Source organism: Colletotrichum scovillei (genome assembly GCF_011075155.1).
Source record: "Colletotrichum scovillei strain TJNH1 chromosome Unknown Contig00009, whole genome shotgun sequence".
Classification (NCBI taxonomy): domain Eukaryota; kingdom Fungi; phylum Ascomycota; class Sordariomycetes; order Glomerellales; family Glomerellaceae; genus Colletotrichum; species Colletotrichum scovillei.
In genome coordinates, this window is record NW_023336267.1 from 2,156,450 (window position 1) to 2,173,573 (window position 17,124).

Genomic DNA, 17,124 nt, shown 5'->3' on the forward strand with positions numbered 1-17,124 from the left:
GCCTGTCTCCACGAGCCACTTGCACGGAGAAGGGAAGGAGCACGAGATCACGGGCGCAAGGGCCTCATGGAAAACAGTATCCGTAGAAGATCAGTTCACCACTCTCACCACCCTTGCTAGAAACCCTGACCTACCCCAGGAGACCAAGAGATTGGTGGAGATTCTGTTTAAAGCTTGTGGGAGAAAAACTGCTCAAAACGAGCATCATAGCTTTTGGGGACACATCATAGGAGAGTAGAAAGTCTCCCCCGGCTTCGACATCCGGACTGGCAAACTACGATCCAATCATCAGATCAAGGCAAAACAGTCGAAAGCCAAACCCTTACTCTTGTGATGTCAGAATCAGTCCAAGGGCGAGAACGCAAGGATTCCCAGTCTCGTTTTGCGGTAGAGTTGCGTCGGGTCGGGATATGGTTCACGGATTGGCCTGGGTTTTGGAGCTTAGGGTTGGGCTGGCTGTCGAAGAGCAAATCTGAACGTAACCATGATAGGCTTCGAAGCATTTGAGGGCGGGATTGGACCTATGGCGAGATGGGATGAGAGAGGATGGGGGGTTAAGGGATGGTGTAAGTGGTATTCCAGTTGGCATGACTCGTGGAGATCAAACTGTGAGCAGGTTACAAACACCGTTTCTTGGCCGTTAACTTAGACCTTTGCTCGAGTTAAGCTTCGGGATACGGATACGTTGCTCGAAAAAAGGGAAGAGGCTGAACCGTTGCGGGGAACGGGGGCGGATACCTTTGGTTACACCCGAACCGAACCGGCTTCCTGGTGGATATCCGTCTCTCGGTCCTATCCGTGATGTGGGGAGACCCGGCGGCGCAAAGTGGAGTCTGGGTGAAGACCTGCCGTCTTGCTCCTCTCATTTTTGCCATTGTGCCATGAAATTTGCCCACGAGGAACGCCAGGCCGCAGATGGAGACATGGCGGCAGTCTAAGCGGCAGGACGGATGAGAGGAGAAGATGCACAAATAAGGTAGACTTCGGTGCGCCTAGATTACGGAATGTGCAGATGTGATACTGACTACCCCAAAATTGGGTTTCTCGGTAGTATTAAAGTTGAGGAAGGTCCAATGAGACGGAGATGTGATGGCCCCAGCGCTTGTATGTGTATGAGGTGATGGAGATGCCGCGTGGAGGGGTTACCTTACACATGTCATAGTTGGCTGACCTGACGTACCCTTATCTACTAGCTGCAGTTGCAGCCGGTTTGCCGCCATATCTCGTGATGTGCTTATGCCAATGCCTATATTCCCCTTCTCATATTCTTTCTAACTTAGTGCTTCAAAGTGTATGATTTCCCAGAGCAACTTCAATGCGTCGTTAGCTAAATGTGGCCGTGGGTTCGTCGCACTCATCTCAAGGAGGGGAGCTTTTTTACTTTGCCCCTCATTCTTTAGCCAGTCAATTAGCTCCCGCGGAACGCAAGACAACGGATCTCGATCTCTGAATGGTTGTATGCAACTGTACACGTGGTCGAGGCGGTCTACATTAGCCCAACAGCATGTGCAAGGAAGCTTGCGTCGCTTAGATCTGACCTTTTCCCTTCTCGGTATCTAAGATCTTTTATCCCCCAATCTCGCCTTTCGCTTGCGCCTCCCCCTCCATCTCTACCGTCTTACGTGAACATAGCGCCTGGTCCTTCCATCTCTTTGCCCGCATCTTCTACTAGTAACTCTACCATCCGCTAGGAAGGAGTCTTAGGTTACCGGCTCTATCACACCTGGTCAGGACCAGGGTCAGGTCAGCCTCAAACCATTCCGTGTGGTGTTCCATCGACTTACTCAATGTGGTGGTTTGTACTACCGTGATAATACGAGTCTTCCGAGATACGAGATGCCTGCTGGAGCGCCATCCCATGCGCTTCACAACTCTGTCCCATCTTTAGTTTCTCCGATGCTCCGCTCCCTCTCGCACTCGTCTCGTGCTGCGGCCCCACATCCGTTCGCCTCAGAGCTGCCTTAGTACCGTGGCTTGCTTTCTTCACGTGCGTGTGTGCTCGAACTCGATATTGAGATATCGTAGTCGGGGCCTCTCAAATTCACTGCCCAATGACCACCCCAAGGAGCGCAGTGACCATAAAGCAGAAGAGGAGAAAAGGAGAAAATTCCAAGAAAGACAAGGAAACCGTATTTCTTCATGTTCATCCTTCTCGACATTGGACCACGAGATCCCGAAACCAAGAACTCTATCTTTACATATTCCGTGGATCCCACGCCATGGATCCCACGGGAGTATTCAACGAGTCATATATATTCTACTGCCCGTGCTTTGGATACAGAGTCCGAGGGGAGTCTGTAAAGACGCCTACCGAATCGTCGAATAGAAAGCAGCGCTGCGGGCGTAGGCAAGTTCAGAAGAATCTGCGAAGATTAGGCGAAAGATTCAACACGCGGAAACAAGATGCCTGTAGCCCCCTCGCACTTGGAAAACCTGCCTACTACGGTAGGCAAATCCATCTCATCTCTTCCCTCCCCAATGTACTGTAACCTTGTTATGCTATGCAAGCACTTGACCGTGCCAAGACTTTGAGACATAAGCATGTTCACAGAAACGTGAACGGGAAGAAGCACGTTCCCCTTTTGGCGTCTGCTCCCCTAAATCACTGCCAGGAACCTTTGCCACGTTATGCTGGACAGCGGTAACCAAATCCCGAGAGACTTGTGCGGCTCAGGAGTCTAAATCATACAATCTGTACAGCCGCGAGGGACAGGCGGTGCCTCTTGCGTTATGGCAGTCAGAGTAGGGGAGTAACGGAGTAGAACTCCGGGGGGAGCTAAGCAGGCGAGGCAGGGTACGCCTTGGCTGTAAGGTTTCTTCTATTCGGACCATGGTGTATGGGACAAGGAACAGTAGCCTTCCAAATCTCATCACCCAGAGTCAGAAAATCAACTCTATTGACTTTTATTGACTCGAAGGGAGTGAATAACTGCAGCAGCTTCTTGTTCTGCCCAAAGCAGCATGCTCTGAGGATTTTCTTTTCTATTTGGACCATGGATGATGCCTCCACCACAAGACCCCCATTGTCTGTTATAGGAAACCCCATCCTGCGACTAGGGCAGGTCGTCCGTACAGAACGATGATGGAAGAGTGGCCGCTCCATGGTGCGAGGCATCGGGAAAAAGCCAAGACCGGGGAGACTACAAGCCCTCCCGGTCTGTCTCCTGGAGTCGTAGTTTAACATGACTTATGGGGCCCTGTCACCAAACAAAGATCTCGATTATAGGCTGAAGGGGGAACATGATACTCTCTGTACGGGTCGGTCCAGACGACCACCAGCGGCCGTTTTGTATCTTATTTGCGCGCGACCCGGGCCAGTATAGCGCGCGAGAACCCGCGTTTGAGGAGCTTTGGTCCTTGTTCTCGATTGCTTGCGCAGCCAGCCCAATCTTTTGATGGAATCCCGAGAGTCTCAGCGCTCTTCTCAAACATGTCAAAGATGGGGGAGGGGGAGGCGACGGGTACGACCGAGGAAAATTCCCACGTGTCGCGGAGTCCCCAAAAGCCAAGCCAAGCCAAGCTCAGCTCCCCCCCTTCCACCCCCAGAAACCAACAAATGCACGCGCGCATGAAGAAACGTCTCTCTCGAACAAGGGAATAGGGTAGGAAAGGCGTCAAACGGAGTGAGACTCCGACGTTCTTGACAGTCCAACCACATTGGTTGTAATTTTCCTTTCCGCCCTCACACGAAGGGGAAACCGGGACCACCGCACACCCCATTCCCATCCCTCCCCATCCATCCATACATCCAACCACATGAAAACGAAGAGCACAGCTTCGCCCAGGACGAAACCCACGTGGGATCAAAGAGGCGACACTTCCGACGCCCGCACACTCGGGATTCTTTCTCGTCTTGTGTCTTGCGTTGGGGGCTTTGGGCTTTTGGGGAAATCCTTCCCATCGGGGTGGCCTTGTGTGACACAAAACACATGGCGGTCAGGTATCTCGGACTGAAAAAAATGTGGTTGTTCACAACTTTACAACTCTAGGTACCCCAATACGGACCGTAACCAATCCAGACCCAAGGTTTTCGCTAGAATGGCCGTAGAAGCCTGTTCGGCAGATTTGGCGGTGTGTACGGATACCGTGAAGAGGAGATACCTAGCACACACACAGACACATACACACTCAATCACTCCAATCAATCCACGTCAGCCCAACCCAACCCATCCATCCATCCACCCAAGTCCCAGATCGTGTCGAGAACAACGTGGCAGACACGGGGGTTGAGCGGTGGCGGATCTGCAAGTCGTGCCTTAGCTCGACCATCTAGATTCCTCTACCTCTGTAGCGGGCGAATGCTGCGCTCCCTCCCCTCCCCCACCTCGAATCCACCCCTTGCCACAATCGTTCGGTTTACTGGTAAATCACATCAGGACGGCAGATGTCCATTCACCTGAAGATGGGATTTTGCTCAAGAGAGTGGTGAGAGGGGGATGGGCTCATGGGCAAAATACAAGTCGTCGATACGGGGTCATCAAAGTATTTGTGACTAGTTTTTAGTCTACAACTGAAGATTCACCCATGTTTGGAAGTCGTTTGTGAATATGGCAGAAATGTAACATGGCCCATCGCTGTTTCTCCACGAGGGCCTGTTCGTTCGAAGGTATGATATGAAGACCCGTTGATTTTTGGCCTATCCTAATCCTGTGATATATCCGTCTCTTTGATGCAAGAATAATCCAAAGGCTCATGACTAGTATCATGCTACGCACCACCGAAGACACTCCAAATCCTGTATGTGAACCTCCGCCAATTCCCGTCATGAAGTAACCGCTCGTCCGTGAGGTATGTGTAGACCAAAATCCGTGTACCGCCTACCCATAAGCCGTGATGTGTATGTATAAGTGTAAGGGTGAGAAAATTTGATAATGTTTGCCCTCCCGATGGTGTCCATCGTGGTATGATATCAAAAAAATGAGAAGAAATGTGAAAAAATCGTCCTGAGTCCCCCCACAAGGGGGCAGTCCGAACCCAGAAAAAGCAAAGCCGTAGTTACGCCCCAACAATGGTGTTCATGAGGTTATTTCTCCCTAAACGCGCCGTGAACGTCGGAATGGAAAGTGATGCCGCCTAGAAGAATGCAGTCGGTTTCGCCCTTTGAAAGTAAAAACCCCCTCCTATCATTAGCGCTTTCCGGCCGTGATTTTCGTTCGTGAGCCAGCGGCGTATTTGTCAAAGTCCGAATCGCGCCCGCTGATCGGTCGAGTTGACCTGTTCGACTCCGCATACCCTTCTTCGATATCCATCTCCTCGAAGACGGCTGGCGTCGGCTTCGACTCTCGCTTGATCGTGGTTGTCACGTAGACACCGCTCACGGGCACCGACCCGGCGGACGATGTCCTGCGCGTACGTTCTCCCTCTGACGAAATCTTGTCGTCGCTGGTGGCAGAGTTGGAGCGTCGGCTGTCCAGCGAAATCTCGCCTACATCGCCCATAACGTGCTTCTGGCTCGGTGCGATGTGGGGCGAGTAGGGAGCGCCGTCCGGACGGCGGAAGTCTTCGGCGAACGGCTCGCCTCGGGAGTTACCACTTGACGAGCCGATGGTGGCTTGGTTATCCTTCGAAGTAACCCACTGTACAACAATGGCAGAGAAAAGGACTAGGGGGGAGGTCAGCTACGCCCGCAAGGACAAGGTCAGATGATGATGGTGGACATACTGTCGCTGTTGCAGCACATGAGGCAGACCCAACCGGGCTCACCGTTAAGAACCATGAGTACGGTCAAGTTACTGTAGCGAGTCAGAAACCTTGAGCTTAAATTAAAGGTGTGCTCAACTTACACAATGCTGCTGGTAAGCGTGCACAGGGCACCGACAAAGGTGCGGAGGGCAACGCTTCTAAGTCGGATGTTTGCAGGTGTTTTGGGGAAATGCTTGAATGAGTAAAGACCTGCGACAAGTTAGCTTCATCGTTGCGTGATTGGCTGGTTGGAGTGCCTGGCTGCGCTTACTCTTGAGAGGAATCAGGAAGAGGATGGTAAGGTAAACGTTGACGACGGCGTCAAATGAGATGAGAGGAATCATCGAGACCTTTTGCATTCCGATGTAGCATTGCCCATCGTCAATTCGTGTAATTCGGCTATGCTGGTGTTAGTTGTGGATCGTGGTAATGATGCTTTGACGTTGGCTTACAAGATAAAGTTGAGAATAGCAATGACTGCGTATACGCCAAGCATGCCAAACGAATTGAATAGGTAAAGCTTTGACTGCAGTCTCGGTTTCGTTGCTCCTCTGATAATGTGCTGTTGGGGCGTTAGCTATGACCTTTGGTCTGCCTCGTGGATTCGATATACGCACTGCTTTCTCGACAAGGAAGAGATAGATCAAGACTTTTGTCGAAAGATAGCAAACTAAGCATAATAGAATTGCACCGTCGCAAATCTGTACGTTCTTGTTGACACCGAGAGCGAATTGGAGAACCGCTGTGACGAAGACGAAGAGGTACGAATCGATATAAACGGCGAGCACGACTGTGATTTGCATTAGCATCGCGGATACCCGCCAACCACCAGAACAAATACTCACGCCAGACCACGAATGGTATCCTCCTCCAGTTTCTCAATACTGTGCCTCTTTGAACTGTTCATTCTTCGTAAGTATGCCGCTCCACCAAATTCATGATCCGTAGGCCACCAACCAAAAAATCCGGAGATGATACTGATCGAGACCAGGCAGATGATGACGCTCATCACCGTTCCTCCAACGGGCTCTGATGTGTGTAGGCCTTCGGGATTCGCCCGGGCATTCATTTCTGGAGCCGGAGCCATCATGTCCCCGGGGAATGTGATGTCGATTTCGAGTCGGATGTGGATTGTTGGATCACGATCTTCCGAACATGAGAAGAGGGTCCGGGGCGGGAAAGGGCTGTGTTCCAAAGGGGACAGAAGAACTATATACCAAGCGCAACCGCAAGAACCGGGAACGCTAGAGTAAAGGGATCGACGGTTTTGATGTCCGAGCTACACTTCGTCTCGCAATGTCTGGGAGGGGGACACAACCGTCTTTAAGTTTCGTCCAACAGGTGATCGAAGCGTGCGTGCAGGGACGGGAGGGGGATGGGGGCAGCTAAGGTGCAGACAGCAAGCCCAATGCTGCTACAAGGATGGAGGGGGGTGACCGATACGCTAGAGGCAAGGGGGAAGAATAGACTCATCCGCCTGTGGCTTTGTTTTACCCTTCTCCTCCCTCTTCTCTCTTTGGGTGTGCCTCTCTGTGCTAGCTTGAGGGGAACGTACCCGGCGAAGTGATCAAGCTGGATACGTGATAGTAAGAAAACCAAGCCCACTTAGTATGAGATCAAAGGCGTTTGTTTCTGGCTCTGGCTGTGCTTGGTAGGAAGCTACCAGTCTATGGTCCAAGACCGGTCACGGCTGGTTGACTTGGAAAAAAGCCACTTTCAAGTACCTACTAGTACTGACTGGACGTGAAGAAGTGACGGCGTTGAAAAATGCAAATGTCCTAGAGGATAGCTCCATGTAGGTACCAGAAGGTAATTCGAGTAGTGGCCCCCTGGTGCAAGCCACAGGGAAGGGTATTCCAAAAAGTTCAAGATGCTCGAAGAAGAAACGGTTTTAAGACAGCTAGGGAGCTACCTACACGCACCTTGGAAAACAGCGTCTACGTGAAATGTGTAGGTACGCCCGCTACGGTGATCTCGGCTGCTAGCAGCGAAGGGAGAGAGTTGAAGGATCCGTGAGTGAGAGACAGATAGACGTACGTACAGTACGCCCGCCGTCCAGGCGTGCACAAGCCAAGCCCCAAACGGGGGGAAAAAAAAAAACTGAGGAGAAGGGGAGACGGACACCTTACCGGAGGACTTCCTCTGCAGCGTCCCGAGAGGGAAGAAACGGTATCGGTATTGGCTACTTCAGCAGTGCATCACCCCCAGACAAAGGTGACGACAGGAAACAAGAGCAAAAAAGGCTGTTTCGTCGCCAAGCTCATGTCACGGTGACGGGACGGGGGACGGGGGACGGGGCCGAGGGGTGACTGAGTCGAGGGGTGACTGAGTCGAGGTGGAGGGGCAAATCGTTACGAGAGGGAAAACTCTAATCCAATGTGCCCTTTATCCTGCGCATGCCCTGCGGTCTGTCTGACTGCCTCTCTGCGCTGGCCTTGCCTTTGGTCTGCATCTTTGTGCCTGCCACAGCCCACAGGTCGAGTCCGCGACAGGAAGAGCGGTTCACCGAGCGTCGTTTGGTAGTGGGTGGGTGGATGGGTGGATGAAAAGTCTACGCAAGACTTACAAGTCCATTACCTGCTGTTCGCCTGCGTAAGTATCTAGCTCAAGCCCTGGACCAGGAGCGGGGAGCTCGTACCCTTGTCTGGTTGGACGGCTCAACGGCGCAAGGCAGAGCTTCACTACGACTCTGCAACGGAACAGGGTATTTGAAGTCGAATCTGGTTGCCGATCCGGCCCATAAGCCAACCAGCTCCATTGAATATCGACGAACGTTTGGCCCTAAATTTTCTCCATGTCGACCAGGTGTATCGAGCGGATTTGCTATACTGCAGAGCATATTGCATGGCACGCCTGCTTTTTTCCCTTTCTCTTTCCCACTTTGGCTTCGTCAATGGCACCCTTCACTGGCTGAAGGTTCTTGCGGGCTCAACTAGATTTGAAGATTAGCTCGCAGGTCACCCTCCCCACCTACCTACGGTCCACCATCTAGCACAAAGACGCCGCGATACGTAAAGCTCCGCAAGTGATGGCTGTAGCATGGGCCCTTTCCCGAGCGCCTCTGACGAACAGCGTACAGCGCTACCGCTGAGCACGTCCTGATAGCTTGCGAGCGACTGTGCACATGCAGTCCGGTCTGTGATCTATCGGTTCCGGCGAGCCGTGACCCCTGGCTCTGGGCCCTTTTGGGGAGGCTGTGGTGGAAAAGACGGATATGTCGATGGCATTTCCCGTACCGGGAGTGTTTTGGTGCAGCGGAACGACGGAATAGACAGGGATGGAAATTCTGAGCCGCAGGTTCGACAAAGAAGTTGGAGGCGCAGGAGGTGTGGATCTGAGGATACTAAGACCAAATCGCTGATTACACCACAAAGCTGGGGGATGGAACCAGCATAGGTAGCCGTTCTAGGGAACTGGCTTTTCTTCGCCGAAATGCTGGTGATTTTCCCGGCGTAAGCGCAACACATACGTGAGACCTGTTACCGATTATCTCGCGCCTCATCCGGTCGTTGCCTTTCTCACAAGCTCACAAGGTTAATCTAGCCGCTTGGCCACAATGATGTAGCCTGGCTTGGCTTACGGCCGGGTGATCGCCCACGTCCAGAAAGCGACCAGAAGATGGCAAAAGTCAAAGAAGGTTTGGCAAGTCAGATCCGTCAAGAGGGCAAAAGATCCCGAATCAACGTGGTTGGAAGGAATAGAGACGAGAATCTGGCAGGCAGTCGGCCGACCGCACTGTCAGTTGGAATGACGGCCGAGACCGCTTCCTTCGTTTCTCATGGCGTGCCCCCCTCTTCTCCTCATAGTTCGCAGTGCCCCCCGGATTCTAGCGAAGCCATTGCTGGTGATCCCTTGGAGCTAGTGCTGAGAAGTACGTAAATGCTTGGTTTCTCAGTTTGAGTCTGTGTCAGAGAGCCCGGGCGGGCAGCGGGCAACGTGCATCATTTCGCGATCTAGGGTTCGGTTGACCGTTTGAGTTGGAAGCGTGGTATGCCGGACCTCCTTCATCCAGCAAAGGGCCGCTTGTATTATCTCGAAATGGCTGCTATAGCCTATGGTCGAATCACCCTTTGCCTGGGCGGCTCAAGAGATTTCGAGATCATGCGGGCACGCTATGTCGAGAGATGGCGGCCGTGTAAAACGTCCCAAGAGTCTGAAGGTGTTGTTCTCGATGGTGCGGCTGACCTTGAACGCGGCAGGCACGAAGGGTTCTCTCCACCGATCTATCGGTCGAGCGTCTTCATGGCATCCAGATGATGACAGCCCGACCAATCACAATCGTTGCGAGGAGAGAGCTGAGTTTGTAGCTTAGTGAACGAGCATGGACGGGTTGCTTCGGGCGCTCCTGCATTTAGGTTGCCACGGATGTCGCAATGTCGCAATGTCGCAATCTTGGTCTTGAAGAAGCAGGCATAATCCGCAAGGTAATGTGTGTAGGACCTCCGTCCAGAGTTTTTTTTCTTGGTGTGTAAACGCCTTGGCGACCTTTCTTGTGCAAATATCCAACGGGATCCTCCATTGCCTCCTCCTCTTCAGAACTTCAGAGCTACCTAAGCTGACTCAGGACACCGCAGTGCAATGCGGCGTAACCAATCGAGGTCCCGGTCAGCTAAGGTCTAGCTCGGTCTAGACTCGGACTAGTGGCTGAGATGTGGCTGCCGGCGCCGGGTATCGTGAGGCACCGTGCACTCACTGGAAAGCGTGTAAGCAGGACCGGCAACAACACCGACACCGGCACACGCTCTTCGTCGCCATCAGCATAGCAGGCGACAGGTCTCCAGGGGCCCTTGCTGCGCAGAAGCTGTACCTATGTCAGGCGTCAAGCATCAAGGCAATCTGGCACTAGCCCGCCCCAAGAAGGAGCTGAAGATACTCTCTGCGTCCATCGTGAGGCGGCGTGCCTCACTGCCGTGGAAACGAAAGTCCAAGCTGAAGGTCGTATTCCAAAGAAATTGGGCGGTAGCAATGCAATACTCCGTAGACAATGAGCGTTCCATTCCTTGCGCGGAAGGCGGCAGACGAGGGTCCAAGGTAGTAGCGGATGCAGATCCCGTGTGCGATCCGACGGCCTCAAACCAGAGCGAATGAAGTGCGGTTGCAGTTGCCAAACAGGAAGGAAACACCAAGAAAAGCACGCGAGCGCATGGTTGTGCGAGATGTGTGCGAGTCTGCGAGGAAGCCGACACGAAAAGACGCCAAGGTCCAAGTCCGAGGTATCAGGAAGAGACAAGCAGCTGTCGGGAAACCGGAAGAAGCAAAGATGAGCAAACATTTGGTATTGTGATTATCCTCAGGTGCCGTCGTCTACCACAAAGACCTGGAGATACGTATTGCTGGAAGGAAGAACTCATCCTCCGCTAGTCCCCGCCCGAGGTCCCCCGGACCCAAGAAATACTGGAGCCACGCGGATAAGAGCCCCTGTTCGTCTCGCAGCAAGCGGGGGGTCTGTGCGACGTGTCCCGGGGAAAGAACTACAGAACCAAGAAAGCAGGGGTCCCTCCCAGCTCCTGCTTGAATCTTGACTGACGACATCACCATCAGCCACACGATATCAGCCACGTCGGCAGCGCGGGGGTGACCACAAGATGCCATTTACATACCTACCCAAAACAGCATTTTTCATCTCTTTGTAGCAGTCAGGCTATACCGCTCATGGCTTTCACTTGATCAGATCTCTCAATAGCTATGCACGATGCTCCCCTCGAGAGCCGGACGATAAACTTTTGCGCAAACGTTCCCACTTACGTATAGAATGTTCGAAAAGCCTTTCACTCCTTCACTCCCTCACTCCCGTGACGAAATCAATCCGCCATCTAATCTCGTCCGCGGCCCGCCAGATCTCTCGTCGAATGCCAAGCTCGCCGGCCCGGCAAGACCGTGATCCAAGATACGCGATCCTCATTTCGGCCAGCGCCTCTTGAGGGTAGCGTGAGGTCCGAGACCTCAACCTTTTCCCCTTTCATGGTCCTACAGGAGACTAGAGGAGTACCTTGAATCAAACCACGACGAACCATACCTCGCCGGACTGTGGTGCCCACTCACGGCACGGAAAGGCAGTACTTACGGGTAGATGGGGGCATCTGTTCTACCTTCCCTACCGCATCCCACCGGTCCGCAGAAAACAAGGTTTTCGATCACCTCGACTTTGTGTTACCTACCGTTCATCTCTTTTTTTTTTTTTTTTTTTTTTCCACGGGATCCCATCTAGTGCACGATGGGGCCCGCCCGCTCTGAGACAAGACATTCCAGAGTGAATCCGCGAGAAGCTCTCAGATGAGCACCTACAGGGTCCCCAGCAGTCTGGTTCTCGGGACTCTTGGCACCCTGAGAGCTTGCATAAGGATGATCTTCGTCCACCGGATTTGGATGGACGGATCTAGTCGTCGACGATCTCTGTGAGACACGACGAACTCAACCAGAAGCCCAGACATTTGAAACCTCGGTCCTCTCCAGTGCCATGGTGCCTGCCGTGTGTGCCATCTTCGTGTCTTGGCAAATCACCATGGGCCTGCCTAGGTATCGCACAATGATGGGAGCCTCTTCATACACAAGCACGACAAGTACAGAAGCATTGTTCAGAGTGGACGGAGTACTCCTTCAGGACAGATGTACAGAAGCTCCCACAACAGGAATAAGTCAAAGTGATACGTATGTTCTACTATGCGCTAGTGAAGGGTAATTACGTACAGATATACTCGCAAAGAGTGAGCTTCTCTACGGATTCATGTACATCGACTACAATACACAGTAATTATGTACAAATCCTCCAAGACCAGGTGAAGACGTGAGTCAGATAAAAAGTCCAAGATGTCTTACCTTCATCGTGTTATTCGTCGCCTGTGCCAAGGCCCTTGAATAAACCCTTTCTGGCTTGTAGATCGCTCATAACAACATGATAACCTAGCGGTACAAAGAGCCGCAGCGCAAAAGACACACAATCAAGTCAGGTTTTCTGTAGCTACGAATCAGCTTCTAGAAATGATTGCAGAACTTTATAAACTGGATAGTCAGACAATGGAGTCTTGTGAAACGTCGGCGGTGGCTTCTAAACAAGCCAAACGAAGATCTCGGTCTCTGACCTGGCTGCGAAAGGGGCAGATCTTCCATCTTTCACGGAGTTAGAAGGGTTGTAAAGAACCACAACGTTCAATCCAAAGAAACACTTGCCCCCGGCCAAACATCTCTCAGAGATCCCCAGCGTCCTCCAAGCTAGCAAAAACTTCGAAACGCAAGAATTACTCAGTAAGGAAAAACACCAACCACACCAAGAAAAAAGGATCACCAACAAACCCGCCCCTGACTACAATAAACTAGTTCCTCCCGCCCACTCCTCCGCGCCGCCCGTACTCCGGCCGAAACACAAAATTCTCCTCAATGGCGAGTTCCTGAAGGCAAAGTCCCTAAAGCCACGAAAGGAAAAGAACCTCGGGACCTTCCCGTTCGTTGCCTCGTCTCCAAGAAGGTGAAAGTACCTAGGTATTTCCGTCACATATTTCGTCTCCCTCCTTGACATTCTCTTTATCCGTCCTAAACGGGTTCCTCCTCGCCGTGTTCGCCGTCCTCCTCGCCGCCGCCGCTGAACTTCCGCGCGGAACTATCCACCTCGTTCCTCTTCTCCTCGGGCCCCCCTCCTGCCCTCCTTCCGCTGGAGCTGGCGTAGGCACCAAAACGCCACGCATCAAAGTAGATCTTTGCCGTCCAAGGTTGGCTGCACGCTAAACCCGTTCTTCAGCTTTTCTCTCCCCTTCAAGCCACAAGAGCTCCGCCCGTATCGTCCCCATCGTCTTTGGCGTCCAATGATTCCAGATGGCTAGCCTAGGCTCGAAGTAAGAATGTGAGTGGCTATTCTTTCTCTCTCACAGTTGTCAGCTCGCAAGAGACATGGGTGATGGATCACCAACAGGCTAGTCGAGTCATTCATTTAATTCAGATCGTCATTCAAATCCTGTCTATGCTATGCACTGTTCGCTCCCTTCCTCTGAATAACATGCTCTGGTTCTGCTTCTAAGATGAAAAACAGCCCGTGTGGTTCCTAGGCCCAACCCATGGCTGAATTGTGCAGGCGTTGGGATTGACGACGGCTCTCATTTCAGACCCTTTCCCTCCTTGTCATCTCCATCCCGAGCCATCATGTTGATGGCGTTTTCCCGTATCTACCATGCCAGGGCTGACTCCGTTGAACAACACGGGCTAGCCAAATGTATAGTCGCCATCGCTCAACGCTCAACGGCTGAAAGCAAATGGAGCAAGCCGGCGTCACAATTCCGCCGTGCTTCCATAACCCGCTCAACGCCATGCAATGCTGTCCTTGATGTTGTTTTGTGCCCAGAACGCCAATGTCTATCCGTCGAAACTTGAAAAGGGGATCTCGTCCATCTTGATGCCTGTGACACCCTTCGTCATCGTCAATGTGTGTGTTGTGCTGTTGTAGTCGTTGTTCTCTCGTGTCGTTAATATGTCCTCCAAGGCTTGCTTGGGTACACCCGCCTTTCGTAGTCTACGCCAATGTGCTGAATGACTTGTACGTTGAGTTAGGCCTGAGGTCCTGTTCGAATCCGGAACTTGTCGCGCAGCTTGTCGGCTAATCTTGCCCTGCGGCTCCTATCGTTCCTCTCCTCACCTCCAACATCGACCGTGCTGCTCCCAGCTTCACCTTGTACTTGGTGCTGGGTACGGTATTGTCGAAGGGCTTGAATACGCTCTTCTGCCGAAGCATGCCTCAACCTGTTGAGGTCAAACAATCGTGTCCTCCGTCTTTGCGAGGTGGAAGAGCCATCGCTCTCATGACCGTCCAGCTCAAGCGGGGGCGGAAGTTCATCACTGGGATTCTCTGCTTCGCCTTGTGGGCGGAGGTCAAGACGGCTGAAAATAAATGTTAGCAGAATATCCAGTGAAAGCCTAGGACGTGTATGAGACGACGCAACAAGGGCTCTGCGAAAAGGCAGCACGCTAAACTCACCATAACGGGCATGTGCCTGACACGTTGACCAGCCAGGGGTCTACACAATTGGGGTGGAACTTGTGGTTGCAAGGTAGCACGCGGACATCTTCACCGACGGTGAAATCTTCGGTGCAGATTGAGCAACCAAGATGCTCATCCTCCTGTGCTCCAGCAGCTGGAGTATCGGAGCCAGCACCCTTGGCGGCGCCGGCGGCAGCTGCAGCAGCTCCGCCTGCAGCAAGAGCACCAGTCGCAGTGGCGGCCGCATCGCCAGTTGTAGCAGCGGTTGTTTCTGTCGCTGTGGCAGTGGCCCCGACATCCTTGGTACTCACTGGTGCAGCAGCACCCTGCCTCCCAACGGCCGTGTCGTTGGTTGGTACGTTTGACGCGCTCTCCAATTCGATATTAGGATCCGGCTTCGCCTCCTGCCGCTCGCCAAATTTGACAATGGGCAGGGTGTCCAGCACAGCGCGAGCGAGGCCCTTGGCACGGCTCTGGCGGGGACGGCCGTTGAACCCGTTTCTGGGACCGTATCTTTCAGGGTAGCGGTGAGCCCTGACGGCGCCGGTGGCGATGATAATCAAGAAAAGCAGTGTAATCAGACCCGTAATGCTGTACAAGATGCTCATGGCGACGGCAGAGTTGTTGCCGCCGCCGCCATTTCCACCATCACTCACAGCACCTGTCGCGTTTCCTGTGATGATGACCTTGAGCTGGTCCGCCTCATTTGTGCCGTTGAGAATACGTAGGGCTTGTTGAGAATCTCCAGCGTCCGCCATAGTGAAGATGGAGTAATACGTCAGGTCCGAGCCGGAAAGCATACACCAGTTGCCGACCGTGCTATACAAGACAATAGCCTTTGGCTTGTTCTCCATCAGAGTGCCCAGCATCATGTTAGGGTTGATGAAGCCGCTGCCGTCTTGGGTGTCGCAAGAAAGGTACGCGACCTGAGTATTTGATTTAATTTGGTTGTAGTTCGAAGAGTCGGCGGCTACCATGGTACCCTCAATACGAACGGCCTATTAGTTTGTTAGTAAAGTGTTCCATATCCTTGGACGGCTAGCGACAGTTCTGCGCTGCCCGACCGGGCGACGGATTGCTTCGTACCCCGCGAACAACGTCGGACTGATTCAAGCCCAGGTTCTCAGTCGAAGGCATGACGATGAACGACAGTGGGACGGTGCCACCAGCCGTCGACAGGGACATCTGCATGGCCGACCTCTCGCTCCACGATGGAATATCGTTCTCGGGGGTGATGGTTGCGGCCTGCGCCATGACGCCGACGGCGGCGCAAGCCAGGACCCGTAGCAGTAACAACGCCATCTCGCCTGTCGATTGGATTACGCCTCTTCTCACGTTCGCACGACGGTCGACGTCGCTTTTGGGCGGAACGGAGGGAGAGGGGAAGAGCAACGGGAAGGGTTATCAATTTCGAACGATAAAGGGTGTGACCTGAAGAATGAGGAGGCGCTCGAGGAAATTTGTCGGAAGAGTGGTGCAAAAGGCGTAGACTGGTTGGTATAACGGTTCAAGTCGCACGAGGTGGAGATGGCAGCACGCAGCACAATGCGTTCGCAGATTTGGTGACGGGAAGTTTGGTCGGGCTCGCTTGCTGGCAGGCCGATTGTTGAAGAGGAGGGGGATTGGCGTGTCACATCTCCTCGGAATCGTGAATATCAGATGGTTATTTCCATCCCCAAGATTTGATCGTGTAACGGCCGAGCGAATGTGCGTGTGTTGAATTTAGTAGAAATCGCGCCTGTCTGCGGGGTGGTGCGGCGGGAAAAGTATCGATGTTGTCGTCGTCGTTATTATTGTCGCAATCGTCCGTTGGTGATTTGGTTGAATGTTGAGATGCGGATGGGAAAAAGAAGGGCGGCTCGGCGGGTAGTGGTGACGGGGTCGTGGGTGGTGGTTGTAGGAAGAGGAGGAGGAGGAGGGAAGAGAGACAAAAGTCACCGGAAGGGATGGGGAAGGAACGGTAGTGGCGGGTCACCAAAAGAGACACACGGCAAGTGAGCCGGACGGGGCATCAGCGGTACGAGACTACGAGTATTCAAGGTATAGGGATACATGGGATTTTGGTGGTCTCTGGTAGGGCCAGCCAAGTACCCTTGCCTACCTTAGTGGAGGAATCGCGAGCGCCAAGACGAATGTGGAGAGATGGACAGCGGAGGTCAGTCTCACTTGCGGCGACACAGGGCAGCCCGGGCACCCGGGGGGTTGGTCAGCTGTAGCAGAACTGGGACAGGATAATAAGGTGCGGGCTGTGGATGATGTGGTCTCGTGTCGGGTTACTCGACGGGATTATCCAGTTACTGATAATCCATCGCAGTCTACAATAATTTCTCCGTGTGTAACAATTGGCTGGGGGGTCATGTACAACTGTACATGTCATTCCCCCCTCTGGACCGCAGGGAACAGAGCCGCAATTGAGGCACAGCAAAAAACTTGAGACAGCGAGGAACTCTGTCCCAACGAGAATATCCGTATCGCATAGC

At 53.0% G+C, this 17,124-nt stretch overlaps 2 protein-coding genes across 2 annotated transcripts; both read right to left on the minus strand.

The window, feature by feature from the left end:
* Positions 1-4,704: 4,704 nt before the first annotated feature.
* HER10_EVM0011852 (uncharacterized protein) lies at positions 4,705-6,941 on the minus strand. The gene is made up of 8 exons (XM_035481268.1): positions 6,640-6,941; positions 6,528-6,581; positions 6,300-6,472; positions 6,135-6,244; positions 5,954-6,081; positions 5,784-5,892; positions 5,662-5,732; positions 4,705-5,602 (listed from the first exon to the last, which is right to left on the minus strand). Exons 1-8 carry the CDS (start codon positions 6,770-6,772, stop codon positions 5,127-5,129), a joined length of 1,254 nt encoding a protein of 417 aa, XP_035330143.1. The 5' UTR covers positions 6,773-6,941; the 3' UTR covers positions 4,705-5,126.
* A 6,659-nt stretch (positions 6,942-13,600) lies between these two features.
* Positions 13,601-16,880, minus strand: HER10_EVM0011943 (uncharacterized protein). Its single transcript, XM_035481351.1, has 3 exons — positions 15,731-16,880; positions 14,642-15,642; positions 13,601-14,544 (listed from the first exon to the last, which is right to left on the minus strand). Exons 1-3 carry the CDS (start codon positions 15,944-15,946, stop codon positions 14,214-14,216), a joined length of 1,548 nt encoding a protein of 515 aa, XP_035330157.1. The 5' UTR covers positions 15,947-16,880; the 3' UTR covers positions 13,601-14,213.
* Between the last annotated feature and the right edge of the window lie 244 nt (positions 16,881-17,124).